The sequence below is a fragment of the Tripterygium wilfordii genome, chromosome 21 (genome assembly GCF_013401445.1).
Source record: "Tripterygium wilfordii isolate XIE 37 chromosome 21, ASM1340144v1, whole genome shotgun sequence".
NCBI lineage: Eukaryota > Viridiplantae > Streptophyta > Magnoliopsida > Celastrales > Celastraceae > Tripterygium > Tripterygium wilfordii.
This window is the reverse complement of record NC_052252.1, coordinates 17,295,471-17,318,099: the sequence shown is the minus strand read 5'-3', so window position 1 is coordinate 17,318,099 and position 22,629 is coordinate 17,295,471. Positions and strand designations below refer to the sequence as shown.

General features: G+C 35.7%; 3 protein-coding genes across 4 annotated transcripts; all 3 read right to left on the bottom strand.

Annotated features, from left to right (window-relative positions):
* Positions 1-2,706: 2,706 nt before the first annotated feature.
* On the bottom strand, positions 2,707-3,386 carry LOC119989596 (cyclin-dependent protein kinase inhibitor SMR6-like). Its single transcript, XM_038835221.1, has one exon. It carries the CDS (start codon positions 3,245-3,247, stop codon positions 2,906-2,908), a length of 342 nt encoding a protein of 113 aa, XP_038691149.1. The 5' UTR covers positions 3,248-3,386; the 3' UTR covers positions 2,707-2,905.
* A 4,928-nt stretch (positions 3,387-8,314) lies between these two features.
* Positions 8,315-12,737, bottom strand: LOC119988118. Of its 2 annotated transcripts, none has more exons than XM_038833050.1 (5): positions 12,595-12,737; positions 11,946-12,116; positions 9,527-10,736; positions 8,904-9,106; positions 8,315-8,805 (listed from the first exon to the last, which is right to left on the bottom strand). In XM_038833050.1, exons 2-5 carry the CDS (start codon positions 12,077-12,079, stop codon positions 8,694-8,696), a joined length of 1,659 nt encoding a protein of 552 aa, XP_038688978.1. In that variant the 5' UTR covers positions 12,080-12,116; positions 12,595-12,737; the 3' UTR covers positions 8,315-8,693. The 2 variants fall into 2 exon arrangements, with proteins under 2 accessions (XP_038688978.1, XP_038688979.1); XM_038833051.1 differs by having other exon boundaries at positions 8,315-8,802.
* Positions 12,738-13,032: 295 nt separating this feature from the next.
* Positions 13,033-22,327, bottom strand: LOC119988950. The gene is made up of 14 exons (XM_038834219.1): positions 21,582-22,327; positions 19,354-19,440; positions 19,028-19,137; positions 18,899-18,949; positions 18,355-18,526; positions 17,953-18,264; positions 17,085-17,288; positions 16,505-16,999; positions 16,171-16,380; positions 15,835-16,023; positions 14,815-14,984; positions 14,424-14,576; positions 14,014-14,095; positions 13,033-13,902 (listed from the first exon to the last, which is right to left on the bottom strand). Exons 1-14 carry the CDS (start codon positions 22,098-22,100, stop codon positions 13,510-13,512), a joined length of 3,147 nt encoding a protein of 1,048 aa, XP_038690147.1. The 5' UTR covers positions 22,101-22,327; the 3' UTR covers positions 13,033-13,509.
* Positions 22,328-22,629: the final 302 nt, after the last annotated feature.

The following is a 22,629-nucleotide window of genomic DNA, read 5'->3' as shown; positions in this document are numbered from 1 at the left end:
ACTATTTCAAAATATTGTCAAATATATTATTAATTTGTTTAATGTGTCAACTAATATATATGGACCACGTATAACGTCCCCTCTCCTACCCAAACTAATTAATTTATGTACATTACGGACCCGCCAATTAAATTATTTTGGATTGGATTATCTGTCTTGGTTTTCTGTAGCCATCATAAGTCATAACTAAGATCTTATCATGCTTTCCCTATAAATAATATATATATTCTTCAACCAAACAATTTTTTTAAAATAAACTAAATAAATCATTTCGCAATTGGGAAATCCAAGTTATTATTCCAATTGGGAAATCCAAGTTCGCCATCAAGGTGTTTATTATCCATAATTGTAGTGGTTGGCGTTAATATTGTGGGTGCCGGGGGTCTACTGTAGTAAAAACTACAGCAGCCCCCACTGTAAGCACATTTGAGGTAAAAAAAATTTTTTATTTATTTTCTAAAAATTATACATGTGTAGTATTCGGTTTAACGAATCCAACGATATATCTTTTGTTTGAAACAAAAATCAAATTCATCGCGATCGAAACATCGAATATTGTGAGTTTATATTCAACGGTTTAGAATTGTTTTGCATTTTTCATGTTAAATTTGATTTTTGTTTCGAACAAAAAATATGTCGTTAGAATCGTTACATCGAATACTACACATATAACTTTCCAAAATAAAAATAAAAAAATTTTCAATCCCAAAAAGATATTACAACGGGGCCTGCCGTATTAATTTTACAGCAGGCACCCGCCACTCATAATTATTGTAGGTTTTGTGTCTTTTGTCTCATTATTTTTCGCACCATTACGGGCCTTATATATAGGATCTAGGATATATATATATATATATATATATATATATATATATAATTTAACAAAGAATTCATTTTATATAAATTCAATTTAATGAACTTTTTTTTATAAACAAGAACGACACCATACAAGATCAATTTAATGAATTTAATAATATAAAGAAATTATTGACTATTTTTATCGGTTTTTAAAATTCTCAAATTATTCTTATGACAGTATTGTGGCTGATTAATCCAAGTATTTTTTTCTCCTACAAAAACTTGAATTAAAATTTCTTCAATTAAATATTTAAATTTGTGCATAGTACAGGGAAATTTAATTACATAATTAATTAAAGCCAATAGTGATGATATTGCAAGATTTGGTGACTATGTCTTGTGTGTGAAGGGAAGAAAGTTTAATTAAATTAATGAATATATAATATTATTTGAATCTGGAAGTTGGAAGAGAATCCGAGAAAGCATTAGTGTACAGGACAACAATATTGTTAATGTCGTGACTTGTCTTAATCTACCACAAAAGACGAAACATCTTCACATTCTGAAATTACAAGCTACCATACGGTCTACTTCCCGCATTGCCTAATTTTGTGCTCATTAATAACTACAAAACTATACATCCCTCTATACCTACCAAAAAATTTTTAAAAATAAATCAAGCTTATCGATCCCGAAGCCATGTCAATCACTCAATAATTATGCGTCACACACTCACGCATTTTTTTTAAAATTGAAAACCACATCATATAAATTTGTCATTTAGATTTCCGATATGAGCCTAAATTAAGACCATCATTACAACATAAATTGACCCAAAACCTAGCGTGTGGTCACAAAGACATTGTTCACTCAATAATTATGCGTCAAACATTTTTAAACCGATAATGATATCATATAAGTTTTCTCTTTATACTTCGGACATGACCCTAAATTGGAACCATCACGACGTCACGATAGGGTAAGTTTGTCCAAAGCCCAGGGCGTGGTCAGAAGGACATTGCTTCCTCAATAATTATGAGTCATACATTTTTTTTAAAAAACCGAGAACGAGACTATAGATGTTTTATCTTTTAGACACCCTATTGGACTTAAACTAGGGCTGTCAAGAAAGGGTAAGTTGGCCCAAAGCTCATCGTGTGGCTTGTTTCAAGGGGAATCAAACTCATGACCTACAAAACTCATATAGTTTGGCCGCAGAGAGATTCAAACACTAAGAGTGTGTTTGGATTGAAATATTTGGAAGAAATGAAAGAGAAGGGAAATGGAAGGAAGAGAATGGAAGGGAGAATACATTTCCCTCTCTCATGTTTGGACAGATAAAAAAAGAAAGGAAAAAAATTAGTTTAATTTAGTAATTTATCATTGTTTTTTATGTTAAAATGTTATGTACAAGGGTAAGATAGATTTTTAACTTAAAAATAACGTAATAAGTCCAAATGACTCCATTTTGGGAGGAATAATTTTGACAAAAATTTAATGAAATATTTCACCCAATTCCTTCCAGATCCCTCCCCTTAATTTTCTCTAAACTATTCAAATAAGTGAATTGGAAGGAAGCTCGCTTTTCATTCTCTTTCCTTCCCCCAAATCCCTCAATCCAAACACACTCTAAGACTATCACCCATATGATTATATAAAACACTATGACTAACATTAATTAAATTAACATCAAAAATAAAAATTGACCCGATAATCAAACTTAACACAGTAAACACAAGCCACCAACTTCATCTACTAATAATGACAATTTTGAATACTGTATTTAGTAATTCAATTAAACAGACCAAAGAGAAAAATATGTAGAATTATAGAAAGAAAAAAAAAAGAATCAAATTAAGAGAAATTAATTAATTGCACCACATAAACATATATGAGTTTGAGTAAACATAAGAAAGAAAAAAACAAAAAAGGACTCATAATTCAGATCCAAACTGTCTGGAATTTAATTTCCAGACCTGAATTTTGATAATAACGTGGTATTTAATATTCGTGTAATAATTCAATACAATAATAATCAATACATACATCCCATGGAAATTAAATCCCAAAATTCACTAAAAACAGAATATTTCAATACGTTACCGTTTCATTTACAAGCTGTGCACCGCTTCTTCTCAATTGAATCAAAACTGGATCGAAAGAAATCCTCGACCTCTTGAAAGTTATCGATCTCGAAGAACTCCAGCTTCCGCTTACACAAAACCGTCCTCCTCTGCTTCCTTGGCGCCGGCGGACACAATAAGATCGTCGGAATCTTGTTCTCCTCCGATGTCGGAGTCTGGCAGCTGGACTCGTCGTCGCCGTTGTTTTCGGTCTGAATTATTACGCTCCCGCTCTCGTCCGAGCTGGATTTAAGGCTGCTCTCAACATCAATTACAGACAATCGGATCTTCGGCAATTTTACGGAGAATTCGAGATCGGTGGACATGGCGATCCAGAGAGAATTACAAAGGAAGAAACGTAGATTGAGGCGTGTATATGTATGTACAGGTGTATATATGAATGAGAAAGACAGAGAGAGAGAGGGAAATAGGGGAGGCGTGTCTGGTAAGGTAAGAGGTCGTTGGATTCTTCTATTTATTGATCGATATATAAGTATTTCACGTGAAAATGACAATTTACCAAAGAAATAATAGTATTAACTTAGTTTTTTTTTTTTTTTTTTTTTTTTTTGGGGCAAGTTTTAACCTTTTGGGTGTAAAGATTGGGGGATAGTTGGTTATGATCACATGTCATGTCTGTTGGTTTATTGATTGGACATAGAGGATAAAGTACTTTTTGATATGAGATGATCTTGATTTTCATAGGGTGTTGCTATTCACACCCCCTACTTTTACTAATTAAACCCCCTATTGATTAGATGCTTCATCTCTAAGAAAAAAAGGTACTTTGAAATGACAATCGTATTCTCTAATAATTTTGACTTTAGTTTTGCATGAAATGACAATCGTACCACATGTGCGACAAACGAGACACTTTTTTTTTTCTTTTTTGCTATAAACTTTGGTCAAACAACGTCATTATTAGGTTGGTTTAAATAAGATTCACACTAAATTTATCAAGATTAGCTGAAAATAACATAATAAACCTTATAATAATAAATGCTAGATAAATTTTTAACAGTTGCAATAACAATAACAAATTGCATGCATAAACAGTATCATTCATAAACAATATCATGCATAAACAGTATCTTCCATAAACAGTATCTTTCATAAACTGTATCTTTCATAAACAATATCTTCATAAACATTATCTTTCATAAACATTATCTTTCATAAACATTATCATGCATAAACAGTATCTTGCATAAACAGTATCTTTCATAAACAGTATCTTTCATAAACAATATCATGCGTAAACAGTATCTTTCATAAACAGTATCTTTCATAAACAATATCATGCGTAAACAGTATATTTCATAAACAGTATCTTTCATAAACAGTATCATGCGTAAACAGTATCTTTCATAAACAGTATCTTTCATAAACATTATCTTTCATAAACATTATCATGCATAAACAATATCTTTCATAAACAGTATATTTCATAAATAGTATCATGCATAAATAATATCATTCATAAACAATATCTTTCATAAACAGTATCATGCATAAACAATATCTATCATAAACAATATCTTTCATAAACATTATCTTTCATAAACATTATCATGCATAAACAGTATATTTCATAAACAGTATCATGCATAAATAATATCATTCATAAACAGTATCTTTCATAAACAGTATCTTTCATAAACAATATCAAGCGTAAACAATATCTTTCGTAAACAGTATCATTTACAAACAATATATTTTACAAGTTCTTAGCGTGCCAAAATGCTTATTGGATCAGTTTGGCGAACAAGCAGTCTTGCAGAGAATTTTAACATGTAAAAAGTTAAAATGACAAGACAATAAATAAAATTATTTTATTAACTATTATGCGAGGTGGTGGCGAAATTTAACCACATAGTGTCCCTTCATTCCAAGGGATTGGTGGACATTTGTCACTAAAAGGAATAAGATGAAGGGGACCATGGGGCATCATCAAAGCGACCTGTCAAAAGTGGACGCTTATTTCCACGCTTTAGCAAACAATGATAGCATCTTGTAATGTGTACGGGATATATATGCGCATGCGGTGCACGTTAACAAGGCTATAGTAGCCTCGACATTCGCAACAACAATTGAGCCCATAAAATTCCATTATATTTAATAGAGTAGGGGGACAAAAGTCATTTCATGTCATTTCATGAGGGGTGAAATAAGTAAAAGTAGGGAGTGAGAATAGCAACGCCGTTTTCATAACATGATATGATATCATAACGGCTTTTCTTACTTTACTTGCACATCTCCACCCAAAAGCTTTCCGACTGATCGGTTGAAAATCTCAATCCAAACACATTAATAGATATTGTCTACTCTAGGTTACTAATCCGCACGAATTTATTCTTCATGAAATGTCATCATTGATACTTAGACATATAAAATGTGTCGAAATTGAGCATTTTGAGTTATGTCAATTCTTCGATGTGAAATATTAGTCGTGACACGCTCCTCTTCAATATTGACTCTTAGAGTGCGTTGAGGGTGAGAAGTTACACAAGAAGCGTGTGGTTGTGGAGATGACGGCATAAGGAAAACGGCACATAATAGGGTCGAAATTAGATTTTACCATAAGCTAGCATAGGATGCCGTTGTAGAGCCTTGAATACGCACCCTACATATCCTGTTATTGACCAGATCTCGTGGATTGGGTGTTACCAAATACCAAATACCCAACCCATGCAAATACATTTTATATTATATAAATATATAAATATAAATATAAATCTCTCTCTCTTTATGCTTGGTTTTCACCGCTAAATCTAATCATACCTTACTTTCCTTCCCCAAAAAGGCTAATAAACTCATTATTTCTTTCTTTCTTTTTTATTTTTTATTTTTTTCTCCATAATATTAAAAAGTACTGAATTTATAATATTTTTAATTAAATATGTTCACAAATGCGTGAGGTTCTCTCCCATTTTTGTAGTAGGTCAATATTAATAATAATTGCATGGAAACTTCACGCACTCCGAGGTCAATATAGCATATATATTAATTATATTAAGAGAAAAAGTTCAGACAAACGAGACATTCCAACTATTCTTTACCTCTCTACCTAATTAACCACCACTTTATTCCCTAAGATTTTTCACCTTATATATATATATATATATATATATATATATATATAGACTGTCATTAGTAGAGGAAGAGTTCATCACAAGCCTCATACATACAAAATCTTCAATTAATCAGGAAAAGCTGACCATTAAAGAGGAACAGATCAGACATCATGTTCTCTGTCTCTGTTCTTTAATAAGCTAATTAATTAATTAGGTGACCATTTTCTTTTTAATTAAATATAACAGGTCGTTCGATCCTACTGGAGTCCATCGATGATGCTCACTTTAGGTAAGACATGATGTAACTAACTTTAACGACAAAACTAAAAATAATAGTAGTGTTAGGTAGCTCATATAGTATAGTCTATGGGAGCTCAAATATTTTTAAATGAAATTTTAAAACGTTTTAACTCTCAAAATATATTTTAGATTTTAAAAAAATTACATATTCAAAATCAGCGCATAAATCTCTTTCTAAAAATATCAATTGTCAATGAGTTTTATCGGGTATATCTTAATTTCATTTTTTTTAATGGAATTTCTTATTTCATTATTATTTTTTCCAATGGAATTTTCAAAAACAATGAGTTCAGAACTAAAACAATGAATTATAGATTGTGCTTTAAAAAAAATAGAATTTATGTTAAAAAAATAAATTTTGGACAATGAATTATGAGATAAAATAGTGAAAATAAAATTATTCCATTGACGATAGGCTCCCATCGACTACCTAACTGATGGGGTACATGTCATTTTTATAAAAATAACGAATGCTTGTGTATCGAAACGACGTAATCTTCAAACGCTTTGATAACCTGTTTGGGGGTCCGTTTATCTCCGTTTCAACGTGAATTTTTGAGTTGTAACCATCCGTTTCCATGGTTTACCCATTTGGTTACACGTTCTGTCAAAAATGGAAGCTGCGAATTCTCGTTCGTACTCGAAGCGCTCTTGAGCTACTTCAGGCATCACCGTCGTTTCAGACAACGAAGGTTCACTTAAAAAAAACACGGAGCTCGGAGATCGGCGTCAAATATCGCGACATCTTCCAAGTTTGCCCTGATATTTTTCAATTATTCCAACTTTGTTCAATCATCTTCACCTTCCTCATCTAATTGGTTCTCTCTTCTGTGAACTGCCTTCTCCACCTCCTTCCATAAAATCCGACGAAAACTCACATCAGTTTTTGACAAACAATCTCATCGTTATGTATTTGAAATGTCGATCTATTTTTGTTAGCAGACCTACTGTGTTCTATCATGAAATTTGGAGCCTCGACAAAATCATGGTTGCTCAAAGCGAAGATCTTTGTCATGGCTGCTCAAAGGCTGCGTAAATCACCGCCTAATCCTTAGTCATGGCTGTGTAAAACCCAAGTGAAGATTGAAAGGCTTGAGGAGCAACACGAAAAGTGAAGATATTTTGTTGGGTTTTTTGCTATTTATTAAATAAAAGATTGCCTTTAAATTATAATTTAAGCAAAATATAGTTAAGCGTTGAAATTTTTTTAATAGGGTTATTAGTTCAATAGAATCAGTCACAATATTTTTATATTAATATGTATAATTAATGATGTTTCAATCAAAATTAGGTAAAATTCACCTAAGTTTACCTCACCTCACCCCAATTTTACTCATGCCAAACGCTAAATTGCACATCATCATATCTCACCACAGTTTTTTTTGTGACATACCAAACACTTTTTATCAACAGAACTCACCTCACAGCACCACAACTTTTGACCTCAAAGCACCTCGCCTCACAGCATCAAAATACAAAGCACTCCCAAACGGACCCGATATATGTATTTGGCAACGAAACGCTCGTCTCGGTATCACGTGTGACATGTCTAATAGCCAAGCCCATTATTGTCACTGTTAGCCCAACTGGCTTCTTGCTCTCATGGCCCATACTCATTGTTGTCAACGTTAGCCCAACTGGCTTATGCTCTCATGGCCAAGCCCATTGTCGTAAATGTTAGCCCAACTGGCTTATGCTCTCTTGTGCCAAGCCCATTCTTGTCAATGTAAGCCCAACCGCGCCAAGACCATTATTGTAGACGTTAGCCCAACTGGCTTATGCTCTCATGGGCCAAGCCCATTATTGTCAACGTTAGCCCAACTGGCTTATGCCCTCATGGGCCGGTCACCCCCAAACTTGATTGATGGTCCTTGTGGACTTGATTTGACTGTATCATGGTGCAAATTCCTGCTAAACTTCAAGGGCATATACATATACATAAATATATACATATACATAAATATATATATATATATATATATATAAGATATTTATCACAAATTATATATATATGATATATTTATCACAAAAAGACTTATTCCATTATCACCTTTAAAAGAGAGGAAAATGCAAGCTGTAACATAAACAATTACCTGATTCAACAACTACAACCTCAAAAATCAACACGGCTGGGTCCAACCACATCTGACATGGTCCATCTGTATAGCAAGCTTATTCCAGCGTTGTTGTGCCAGTAGGCCAACATGTTTCATGACCACTAGCTATGGCATCGTTAGTAATGGCCGGAAGAACACTAGTTGCGATGGATGAGGAGGAAGAAAACAGTACAAATATGAGGGGGCAAGAAAACTCAATACTCTGACAGTACACAGTAGAGAGTTCATCTAACGCGCAAACGAATAAAAAAAAACAAAACCCAATTTAGGCAGTCTAATGTTCATTCAGACCAGAATTTAACAAAGGCAGCTATGAATGATTTAAAAATAGCCCAAAGAGGGTTATTTTCTGGTTCTGTAGGACTTCTAGACGCCTTTTCCCATGATTTGCTGCTGACAAAAGCCAAATATAATCAGTATCGTTAAAGGCCACTGGACATCAAAACCATACATGAATTGAAGCCACTAGAAAAGCAGTCAATATAACTTACAGTTTAGTTCTGTCTAGCACTGGATTGCTTTGTTTATCAGCGCTGCTCGTACATGGAACATCAGCTTTATTTTCTTTCTTCTGAAACAAATCAACTTTATTTTCAATTGCCACACTCTCTCTATCAGTTGATTCCTTACTACTGCCAGCGGCCTGAGTACTTTCAAGATTTTTCTCTTGAATGCCGTTTACAGCACTATTGGTCTGCAAAAGAACATCAGCGTAAGTTAGAAGAACAAGTTTTGCACCCACATGTTTTCATAGCGAAATATGATTATCATATTTCACTCCATAGGAAAGCATGAAGAAGCTATATAAGCAAACATAAGCGAGGTAAAGCTAGAAGATATAGCAGATTGATAAATCTTCTTTTTTGAACGCATAGTAGAATGATAAATCATAACACATTAACTGTTTGAACTACGTCTAGCAAAGTCATCTGATTTGATGCACGAGGTATCAAAATTGCATTATCTAATGCTGACACAAAATTATGATTGATTGGTTGACAAATATGATTCTCAACTTTTAAACATCCCACGAGAAGACCAAACCCAAGGAATGACTTCTGAAAGACATGCAATGATGTATTTGCAGGCATACATATGTGTTACAATAGCTTACCATAGTTTCACTAGTCAACAGACCCTGCCCTTGTGTTTCGGATGCTAAGTTATCGATTTGAGTATTTGTGCTAACCGGTGTATATTGTACACTCCCTTCAATGGTGGCGGTGCCATTGGAGGCCCCCAGCATTTCAACTTCAGGGTGCTTCTCCACTGCTTTCTTGCCCACTGAATCAGAGTTTTTATCCAATGATGGACCTGATGAATCTCTGCTACTTTTGTAAGCAGAATTTTCAGAGGAACTAATTCCATCTGATAGCAGGAAGTCATTCACCAGTTCTGAATCCACATTCTGAACTACTTTTTCCTCTAAAGACATGGCTAGTTCCTTCGGATTGCTACCCAAACTGTCAGTTGATTTGGTAGCACGTCTTAATGGGAATGTCTCCACCACCACATCTGCTTCTGCCATTTGAGTGACATTAGCCTTGTATACTAAAAATTCCTCAATGGTTTTCTGAGTATCCAGTGTTTCAATTGCATCAGATGCTGAGGATTCTTTAATGGTTTTCTCCACTTCCAAAATTTCACTTGCGTCAGATGCTGTAAATGTTTCAACAGTTTTCTCCGTTTCCAGTGTTTCATTTGCATCAGATGCTGAAAATTCCTTAAAGACCTCAACAGCTTTGTCAGTATCCATTATTTCAGTTGCATCAGATGTTGGAAGTCCTTCAGCAGTATTCTCCATTTCCTGTGTTTCACTAGCATCAGATTCGGAAACATCTACAATAGCTTCGTTTGTATCCAGTGTTTCAGTTGTTTTGGCTACAACAGAAGTTATCTCCACTTCCAATGTTTCATTACTTTTCAACTCTGTACCTGCATCAGATACTTTATCTTTCACAATTACATGATTGCCATTGATAATTTGCCCACTGTCTGACCCCTGAGTTTCAAGTCCAGCACTACGCTCATAAGAACATTTAACTAAATCCTCACTTGAGCCCAAATGGTGGTCAGGTATTAAAGCACCTCCCTGTGTTGATTCAGAGAAAGACATTTGAGGCTCCGTGGCTATTGACCCCAATGGGTATTGTTCTGATAACCGATAAGTGTTTTGCGCATCCGGTGCCAACTTAGCAGGACCCAGTACTCTATTTTCTTGGATTATCTCTCGAACAATCTCCCGAACAGTGTAGAAAGACCCCCCAACTTCTTTCTGAGTTAGACTAAGAGATGGGAAATTCCCATTGTTTAAGCTCTGATACCTGCAAAAGTTTTCAAAATGGATGAATAAGCATATGTATAGATACATGTCAAAAAAATTGGGATATAAATCCAAATACTTAGTAGCTTCAAAATCTATGAGATAAATAAATTATTTAATAAAAGCAGAATTTTACTTATCAAGTGCAGAAGTGCTACAGTAACAGTAAATGGTTTATATTTTGTTAGTTAAAGTTTCAGACATCACAGAGGGGAAAGTTCTCAGTACCATACTAAAAGAGTAGAGGAATTTAAATTTTGATATAAAATTTAATGGTTAATCTCTTTTTTTCTTTGTTGTATCAATGTATTGTAGGCTGCATACATCTATCCTTCCTGAATCATATCTCTGCCGTGCACATGAACCTTGTGCACTGAGTGTCCCTTTTTCTATTGAAGGTATGATCAATTGATCAATGATCATTGTTTCAGCAACAAAGAGGCAGAAACCAAAGTCATCAAGATCATAGAAGGAAAGGATATTAATGAAACATTCCTCATTTCATGTTACCACTGAACATACCAACAGTTCTGTTTTCAAGATCGAACCCATTCAAGTACCCAATTCTAAATAAACTTTCATCGGCAATAAAAAGACACCCCAATGGTAATAAGTTTCAGTAATACAAGAAAACCTCAAATTTTCCCATTCTGTTTGTATCTACTATCTAGAGCTACACTCTCCACTAATCCCATAGCCCGTATTCTTTTTAGTACTTCCATGTTCCATCCACATCTTTTCTGATCTCCTTTTATGTTTCACCCCAACTCTTCTCACTGCCGCTCCAATATCTTTATGTTGTACATGCCTAGACTATCTTAAACTATTTTCTTGGGACCTATCTTCAATCAGCCTTACTCCTACCCTAGATCACGATTTAAAAAAAAAAAAATCTTACAAACTACTCCATAATATACTTACCTGGAGAGGGGTATAAAGTATCAACGTTATATCAAAAAAGCCAAAAAGATAAGCCATCTTTGGACAATAAACATAACAAAATCCCCAACATCAACAAAGCGCCGAAGTCTTTCAAATAGTAACCAAAATCAGCATGAGCTCAACAATACAGTATCATTCAAATGAAGGTGAGTCTTATAGACAAGATCAAAGTGACTGCAATGGTGCCACCAATTAGCAATTGTCTTAAAGGCCTTAACTCTAGATATATGTATAATTATAGATTGAAGTGAAACCAATATGAAGTTACTTCTTTATAAAAGCTTCAGCCATTGTCTTCCTTCCCTCTTTTGACTGCCGAATGCGAGCCTTCTTGCCTCCAGATTCATTTTGTTTAGCCACCGCAAATGTTTGTCCAACCCATCCACCCTTGATAGCATGCATGACTTCGGACAAAAATAGGGTCCTGTTGCACACACCCCTGTCATGTTGCAAAATCAAAGTGAGAAAGGTAACTTCCATATGTCTTAAACAAACAGTTATGCCATCTAAACCACCCAAACAGAGCTAAATTACAATAGTTCTCAAATCATACGAATAGTTGTACTTGTATATGTTGCTTTCAGTTATCATCATCGGTATTTAACACAAATGAAACGACTACAGAAATCTGAATATGTAGATGAACATTCTTATATCATAAAAATAACACAAATTCCCTTTTCAAAAAAAAAAAAAAATAGAGCGTCGAAGTCGTATGTAGAGGAACATACTCAAGGGAAAAAAAAATTGAAAGAGAAAGCAAGGAAAATGAAAAAGAAAGCTTAATCAAATGTGACGATTTGGAGTGAACATTCAACAAAGTTCAACGATATTATGCCGGAAAACCGAGAACCATCGAAGAAATGAGGAGCCGAATCCGGTTTCTACACGAAGCTGTGAGAGTGAGGCAGTGTTACCTGAATTCGGAGAGACACTTCGCGTCTGGAGATTTTGGCTAAAAGCCTAAAACCCTACACACAGTGAAATAATCGTTTTCTGGGTTACAGGAATTAGGTGATTTACCGGGGAACGTTTTACATTCCAATTGGTCCAAGTGCGGATGCGGAAAATACATTTTTTTTTTTAAAGAATATCGAGAATATATTTTCAAAAAAGTTACCGCTTATGTAACATTATTATCTAATATTTTACTTAAACTAAATTAGCAAAATATGCTAAAATCAATTTTTGTTACAGTTTAATTAGTTTTCCATAATTCTAAATTTGCTGGAGTTACTTCATTACCTTTCCTCAAAAGAAGAAACTCCAGATCAAATTCTAATAAGAGAATTGAGAGGATTCTGGAGAGGGATTTTCACAAGCTATTGATTTTATCTTCCAATCTCAACTTCCTGTAATAAAATTATTCATGCACCGTTGTCTCTAAGCAGTCCCATAAAGAACAGATAACCAAGAATAAAAACCAGCTATGTTACTCTACAAAAAATGGGTTCAAGTATTTCTATACAATGTGAAAAAAGAATGCATCTATTTCCTCTTAACTGAAATTTTTGAATGGTAAAAAGAATTTTAGTCAATGTTTTGGCTTCTCTTCAAAAATCTGATGCTGTATCCCGCTCGAAATTTCGTGTAACAAGGCTCAGTGAATTGAGCCTCAATCCCCGGGAAGCAACTTTTCTGGATCCCCCCAAACTTCACAGAATGTTCGAAGAGATGAACTCAAAACATTGGTAGGACTCGGCTGTCAGAAAGAATTAAGCTTCTCTTTATCGCTAAAATTGCCAAAAACTGAATTAAGTGGCGGTGCCAGGAGTCGAAAGACTTTCGAAGTTAGATAAGACTTCCCCATTGGGTTTCAAATTATAAGCTCCCTATCTTAGTCCAAGTGGCTTCTGCCTGTACCCAGAGAGCATCCTTTCGCGGAGTTTTTCTTTCGTTTTTCTCTTCTTGTCCATTTTTACCCTGTATCTTTCTGTCCTCTCCCTGTCGTAAATCCCTTGCCAATGCACTTCCCCCGTTAATGGCCACAACCACTTCTCTCGAGGATAGTCATTGTCATCAGCAGCCTCAGCTAGATCTTCATCCATACTCCTCAACAATGTAAGATTGAAGTACTTTGCCCACATAAATCCCTTCCGTTGTTCAATCTGGTGCTGTTCTTCTAAAAAACCAGAGTTGGGATCCACATAAACCATCTTCCTTGCACTATGGTAAGCCCAGACATTGACCAGGAGTTCCAATACTCGACAGTAGCAATGCTTTTTCTGCAGGTAATTACACCAAAATTTAAAAGGAGAGGGAAAAAAACGAGTAATGTTAGTTAACTTCCATCAGAACCAGAAAAAACAGGAAAATAGTAACCGGACAAAGCTCACCTCAAGATTTGAGGAACCCATCAAACACATACCGACTTCATCAGAATTGGTATGCAATGCATCAAGAGAATCAACAAACATCCTACGGTCCATTATATAATTATTTAGTCAGCATTCAAATTAGAATAACCGTAAGTTTATGGAAAGTATATAAAGAGGATCTAATTATATTAGAGTCCACAATTGAGTTCTTCAGCATAATAATACTAATCAATAGGGCCTCATTGGTAAGTGCTTCAAGATCTCACATCCTGGAACCTATAGGTTATGGAAGAATTGAACATTTGGTTTTCCAAGTCAAATTCCTGAGTATAGGAACGAGTAAAAAGTGTTTTCATAGCTGTAGAATAGCCTTCGTGTCTTAACCCATTTAATTAGATAAAATACTATCGTTCACAATATTATATTACCTTGAAAACATTATGAACTCGAGAAAGGAAGGGGTTGGCATCAACCAACTGTGCAGGGCAGACCAATGACCACCATGTTGTGGCATGGGGGGCAGAGCTTCCACACCTGATGGTAAGCCATACATCTTTCGGAAGGCATCTTCAAAAGCAGTTCTGACAAGTATTTAGAAGCAAAAAGCAGTAACTTGAGAAGCAATTCATTCGCAGAAAAGCAAAGATGCAACATGAATCTGCCCATACTTTATGGAACCAGTATTGTCCATAATTAGGCTTGAAGGAAAAACTATGATCTTTGAAAGCTATAACACATGAAGAGACTCATATCATAACCATTAATCCTTGACAATCATATTCACAGATTTTATATAAACTACACAAATATATACCACACCTGCAGTGCCCACCATTTAAGATGTCACACATGGACCAGAATGTGAGCTCAGCACTTTCTGCAACACCATGAACCATGTCCAAGCGTGCCCAAAAATAAATTACATCCCCTATGGTTTCTTTTTGTATCTTTTCCTCCAGAACCTTTTCTGCTTTGATGGACAAGGAAACCTGTTTCAAATAAAATACGTTCAAGAACTGCAGACTTCAGAAAGCAACTATGAAATAATGCTTTAAAAACTGAACTCACCAGCAAACCAAATTGCTGGCTTGATTGAACCGTTTTGTTTAATTATTCAACAAAATATGAGAAAAATAAAAAAAAGAAAGGAGGATAGAAAAAGATATAATACCCAAAAATGATGAAAATGATGTAGGATTTTAACAAGTCAAAAATTTTACAAATAAAGCAAACCTATGGAACCAGAGGTTTAACTTTAACAGATCAGCCAAATTTAGTCTTTCAACCAATACTTAAACTATTCAAGAGCCAGTCAGTAACAGCCAGCAAGTGACAATTTCCTGGTTTATTGACTAGCCGGTAAAAAAAACACAGGCCAACATGTGGCCTGGTGGTTCAGCCTAGAGATCACATGTTCAATTCCTAAAAACAGCCACTCCACATAATATGTGAGGGTAAGGTTTACGTAAATCTTGACTTTCCCCAACTCTGCCCATTGTAGGAGTCTTGTGCACAGAAGTTGTTTACCTTGTTTACCACTGACTAGCTGGTAAAAACCAGCTTTCAAAAAATTGACTGCAAATAAAAATTGGAGAGAAAGAGACAGCCTTCGATGCAAAAGGCTAGTATCTTTTTCTCCCTCTTAATTCTTTCAAACTTAATTACATCTTTTGCGAATTCCAATGGAATTGTAATTTTTACTCCAATAGGACTTTTAATTTTCTTTCTTCATCATGAAAAGCTAACCATTTAGTTCGGGAATAGTCCACGAAACTGATTCATAAAACTACCACCCCTGCACCTAAAATAAAAGATAGGTCCCAGGAAAGTAAGAGATACCTTTCTACCAGCAGCATGCCATGATTGAAACCCAATCCAAGGTCTCTGGTGAACAGTATCCACTTTATTTGCAACAGAAAACATTCCTCCCATCTCACAAAGCATTTCACGATAGAAAGTATCATTCAGAAGGGGAAGACGACCTACTGCATCCACATCATCTGATCTTGACCTTCTTGCTTGTGTATTCTGACATAACCAAAGAAAGTACAGAGGAAAAAAATTATACGGGATTAATATTGTTTTGAAGTTTATTTTTCACGTACATCTGATGGGAATTGCAAAGACTGAATGTGCAAAGCAATGAAGGATTTGATGTAGTCATAAAAAACTTACAAGACTTAGGCCACGGTACAAGGACCCATGGTGCAAAAATGGCCAGGCCCCTGCACCATCATATATTTCGTAAATGCATACTGGCTGGCCTGTCCTTTCCAGCTCTCCCTCATCCCTTTCATTTGCTTCAAACTTAAGCTTTTCAGATTTTCGAACATTACGATATATATCATCCCATATACCAGGGCTTTTGTCCATTCTCTCTTCAAGCTACACATCAGAAAACCATTTTGTATTGCAGCTTCTCAATAAAATCCAAAGGGAGAGAGATAGAGTGAGAGGATAAAGAAAGGGGAAAAAAATTCCTGAAAGTTCTGAACTTGCAATGAAATACCTGTTCCATCTCTAATCTCTCATATTCTTCATAGCTTTCCACTTCCCTCAGATCCTCCCAATCTTCTTCAGTTGGAATATCTTGCACCACAATTTCAGAACTGTTAATTGGCTTCACAAGAACAGATAATTCTTCCTCTATGGCATAAACAATACTAGAATCTCTAGAGAAATCTTCCTTGTCAATGTCTTGCATGTCATCAGTTCCCTCTTCTATCTCGTCAAACAAGTCCCATTCCCACTCCTTTTTCTGAAGTTGACTAACAGGACCTGGCAGAAAAACACTTGATGGAAAGCTGAGCATGTTCTCCAGAAGCCTTGCATAAGCAGTAATACATTCGGATGCCAGCATGTTCTTAGCAAGTAGCCTTCCTGAAGAAGCAACTTTCAGAGCAAAATCAGAAATTTTCCCATTTGATAACAAGAGTGAGAAAGCCGTCATCAAAGAGCCAGGGTCATGTTTTGGAAACAAAATTCCATCAACTCTATCAACAACCTGTAATTTCAGAAAGACTTAAAGAGCATAAGATTAATGCACCAGCACCTGTAGAAAATTCAAGAAGAAAATTCCATCTACTCACAAATTTTCTTATAATGGGAATATCAAGTGCAACAACTGGTATTCCAAAGGTCATAGCCCTTATTAGTAATGGAGGAAAACCCTGTTCATCTTGGGAAGAACCATAAACCACGATATCACCCATTAATAATACACTATTCACATCACTGTTCAGGCCATAGTGCTTCACATAACCTGGAGGTAATCCTAGACGGCAAACATCCTCCTACGAAAAAAAAGTGGGGAGGGTGAATTGAGCATAATATAAGATGAAATAAATTTGCACAGTTCAAGGTAAAAATGAAGCTGCTCAATCAATTATATCTCTATCCTCCGAGGACCTTCAGGGTTTTATCCTCTCCCCCAGTTCATCTTCCTGGTAGTTTCTAATTGTCTCTCACCTAAGAAGATAGAATGCATAAACATATTATTAAGAAGCTAGCAAGAATAATAAGTACTATCTTTTATTTCTTTTCACTTTCAAACTCGGGGACAAATGGTAGATGAAGCAGCGTAAATACCCCACAAGGAAGAATCTCAAATCACATACTTTTTATGATGAATATGACAGCTTAATCATCCAAGTCCAGTATATTTCAGTAGCACATTCAAATGGAATTTCTTGTGGATAATGGTAAACTAGTTGAGACTTGAGAGAGCACATAAAACGAACCAATGCAAAAATTTCCTCTGGCATTGCTATCTTTTCTTTTATGGGATCATCATTATCACAATGCTCTGTAAACATGAAGTCATGAACATCCACATGTATTTGGGCAGATTATATAGTGTGAACCTAGAATGGCTTGCTTCACTTGAAGGAGGTAAGAAGGGAAGACTAGATACAGTAAGCATGAAACATGATAATGCATCCATCGGCAATAGACTACCTGCAGAGCGTGCTCATCAGTGGCATTACCACATAGGAAAACAAATTTAAATGATCCTCCTACATCATTCCTTGCATATTTTATTAACAAAGGACGTATGGTATTCATAACCACAGAATAGTCCCATGATAGGTCATTGTAGAAGAATGGACTCCCAACAACTAGAACCACCAAATCCTCATCACTGAATCCATTTCTCTTCCTCATCTGACGCTTGTCATGGGTCCTGTTGTAGCTTTCTGCAGCCCACACATCAACTGGTGATCCAGGATTCACAAAGAAGTTTCCACTGTCAAGCATACTGTATAACATCTGATACAGAAGTAGCACAGATTGAGAAGTAGGGTAACAATTCATGTCAAATAGCTGGCAAAAATAAGATTGGAATAAGACAAAATTTACCGGCAGAGTGAAATCTGGGAACACAACAACAGTTGCCCTGCTAAAAGCTTTTCTCCAATGAGAAATAAGATTGTCCCAGCCCATTTCCTTATATACTGGAAGACGATTGGAAAGCGTATCTTCTTGAATTATCCATATAAGTGGAACTGAACAAAAAGGCTCCTGCATAAGGCTGCATAAAAGTGAAACTCAATAATCACACCATCTAACCAGAGGGGCAGATGCCAATTCTTCCCGAATTTTACATTAACCATTCAAAATGCTGTTAAATATTATAAAAAGAAATTTACTTCAGTACTTTGCAACTACAGTGTTTTGGCATTGGTAATAATTTTCTGGAGGCCTTCTCTCCAGCCTCCTTGTAACTCTTCTTTGCGCTTTCTTGGAGCTTAATAGAAAGTTGTTTATTATGATTTAGTTTCATTCCACTTAAACTTTTCTTTTTCAGGACTTCAATATCACCACAATTCCATTATTGTCAAGCTTGTGCCCAAAGCAATTGTAACTTAAGAGGTCACAACATGAAAAGATCCAATCCACCAACCTTGAAATAGAATCTTTTGCTTCAAGCGAATCAACGATAACACCTTCAAATCTGTAGAAAATGCAAGTATGAGCCATACAAGAATATAACAAAATTGATAATACACGTTACACAACAAAAAAAACGTACATTGACCAATCAATATGACTATACTCCTCTGGACCTAAAACTGAAACCTGAAAGCCAATTTTCTGCCACAACGAAGAACCTGCAGCTTTGCCATCCTCCACTATAAAAATCTGTAGGCAATGTGAAGGTGCATAAGCTTTTCTGATGGAGCAGTCAGCAAACACTGTTGAGTATGCAGAATAATTATTCTGTCATCGATCTTTTATATGCAGCATGCATTGAGCAAGGATCCATGCATAAATTTATAACTATAGTATCCTCACATGCCTACCTACATCTGTAGAATATTGGAGCAATTATCTATAGAAACGCAACAGCAAACTTGCCTCAACCACATAATCTAGCTTCTGTATAATCTTAATCAAAGTTATCAATGTCAATGACCGTGGATCTTTCTTCAAATTTCCTGTAACCTGACAATGATAAAAACTTGACCAATTAGCAAATACCATCCACTTAAACCAATAAAAACCTATTAAATGATATTATAATATTGTATTGAATGTGACAAAATTTGACAATCTAAGATACAACCATAACTTTTTAGCATGTCAAATAACCACAAATTGCAACTAAAATATGTTCTACTTTATTCTCAAATACACTGACACACACATAAGAAGGCAATGTACGTTTCTTAATTCTCAGACAATGAAAATTTCCATCCGCAAAAAATTCTCAGATAATAAAAATCTCATGCACAAGGTACATTAGAGCTTGGATATAACCACGACTTTTATCACATCCAATAACTGCAAAATGCACCTTACAATTATGTTTTTCAGTCACAGATAGGAAAAGCAAAAGAATTGCAATGTCTAGAGAGCCAATATTTATTTATGGAGAACCAAGTTTCAATAAAATGATCTCTCCCTTTCTCTGTCACCTTGAAGAGCCTGTAGTTCTTTCAATCCAGACCAGCCAACAAGTGATTAAGGGAATCCTTTGGACAACATTCCCATGAGCTCTGCCTCTCCATAACCCTTTGCATGCACAGCTCTACAGATATGCTGTAATTGATACCCTAGCTTACACCCATTAACCTCCGGTTTGTGGGCCAAATCTCACTATTCAATGAACAGTGCATAAAATATGTTCAATAGACTCAGCCTCCTTTTTGTTTCAAGAGCATTTGTTTGTTAGGGAAATTTCCTTTCTCTGAAGACGCCAACCAGCCTTTGAACTATTTCACCATATTCAACCTTTCGAATTAGGTTTCATTTGAGCTTCTCAAAGATGTCAAAAAGTTCATAAAAGCCTCCAATTTCCAGTCTAATACTTCTTTAGCACGGAACACATGCCAAATCCATTCTCCAATTAACCACATTGGTCCTCAGTAAAGCTTCCTTATCTCTCTTAAGATAAAAATAATCAGCAATTAAGAATATAACACCAAGACTTATCAAAGAAAAACCACACCCCACATCTTGCCAAAACTGCACTATATTTTTTTTTTGAGTCTTGTAATGGTTGTCAAAAGAAATTCATTAACTATACAATTCCTGATCCATTGATTCCAACTAAAAAACACATTCCAATCCACTCTTCCATTGACCTCATTCGTATATCCCCCCTCAAATTGAAGCTTCCTTATTTCTTGGAAGACAAACTGTAATCATAAACTGATTTTCTAAGAATGACAACTTGCCAAATATTTTGCCAAATCTTTTAAAGGCAATGTTAGACCCATCACAATCTTACAAATAATCTACCAAACACCTCACTATGATTCTATCTCACGTTGTTAGAGCACCAACCAAAGAGATTTTCCCATATTCAAGCACAATAACCTTCAATTCATCCATAAGTTATTAGTCTCCTTTACGACCTCCAAATGCCCCAAAAGTTAGTTAAACGATTCTGGAATCCCCACCTTCCATTCGCGTTTTCAGTTGATCCCAATTTACCAAATGAAAGTCCATTCCACACTAGAACTTCTTCATAAGAAGCTTCTAAGAATTTCTTCAAGTATTTTGGCAACAGCAACAAGCATTTTGAATAAAGATGGTGTATTACCACATAGTCAATAAAAAAATCTGCAAGTACTTGCTCAAAATTTTACAATATTTGACACCTAATTCTTCTCTATGTTGGTGGCTCCCAAAGGCAGTGTTAAGTGAGTGATAGTAAATGACCTACCTCTCATATTACTAACATCAATTCCTTGCCCCTAAGAGTATAATCTCACTAGGTCTCACCAATCAAAGAAGTTGATTCTCTGACAATAAAGCCAATCCCTGCCATTAATACTTTCCCTACCATTATTCAACAGTTATAAAGATCTCCCATAACCTTCCATGCCAATCCATACTTCTTTCCAATTATGGCTTGACCTGAATTTTGAATTTTCCCTTTACATCCTCAGCAATGTTTAACAGCTTCTCAAAGTTCTTAGTTCTTACAGCTAATCTAGCTTTATTACTCTTTTCCCTTACTTGTTTCTCTCAGATGAAAACCGAATGGTACTCTATTTCCAGTTCTAGGCCCTTGAAAAAAACACTAACCAAAAATGCATGTCAATATGTACAAAGAAAACATATCCAAAAAAACTCACAAGTGCAAGCCTAGGTTTACGCAAGCCAATCCCCGTCTGCAAGGCCATCCCCGTCTGCAACCTTTCTCGATCAAGTCCCTCCTCATCCAATAAACTCTTCAAGACACTTCCCCGCTCAAATCTCAGAATGCTCCCCTCCCTTATCGATCTATGCCTCTCACTGGGGCCCTGTCTCAACACAGTCGTGACGGAGCTCTGAAGCACCATGGATGCCATCGCGAATGCGAACACCGTAAAGAAAATCAAAAAGTAAAACAAGTAAGCACCCCGAAACGGAAACAACGACAACAAACCCTTGCGATTAAACCGCGAGTGGTGCGATTTGCGCAACGAAGGTCGATCCAATGATGTCTTGCATCGGTCTCGGTTGTGCCCTGGGTTCCGCTTGAAAGGAAATCGGTCTCGGATCGATTGGAACCCTAGATCATTGTCCTTGCTGTGGTTATGGTTGCCACCATTGGAGCTGGCGGCTTTGTCTTCGATGTCTGGAGGAGGAGGAGGAGAGGAGTTCCTCCACATCGGAATATGATAATTTACTTTCTTTCACGAGAAAACGAAGGAAAACTCCGGATTCAGGGAAAATTTTGTTGCCGCGATCGTCAGGAGTATTAGAGTTTGCATTGATCGAGACAAGTAGTCCGATGATGAAGAGCTTCGTGTTTGAGTCGTCAACGTGAAGGGTTTAGGATTATGATTCTGTAAAGAAGATAATGAAAGCGACTAAGGGAGACATTTATTATCTGAAAGTGAAGTTTCAACAACTCAATAATTGGCAATTGAATTACAAATGGGATAAGAGTAGAGTTGTGGTGGTACAAGGTAACATCAAAGTCTTGATTATGATTGTGAAGTCTTTTATAGTCACAAGCAACCGTCTATTAATTGAGAGAACCATTTGTGTGTGATAGCTCAACTGTTAATCTTTTCGGGATTAAATCGTATGGACTTGGAACATGTTGAGTTCGATTTTCAATGAAAACGATATTTTTATGATCACATGCTAGACTTTGACCTAATTTATCATATCGTCAAATAAGAAATTTATATA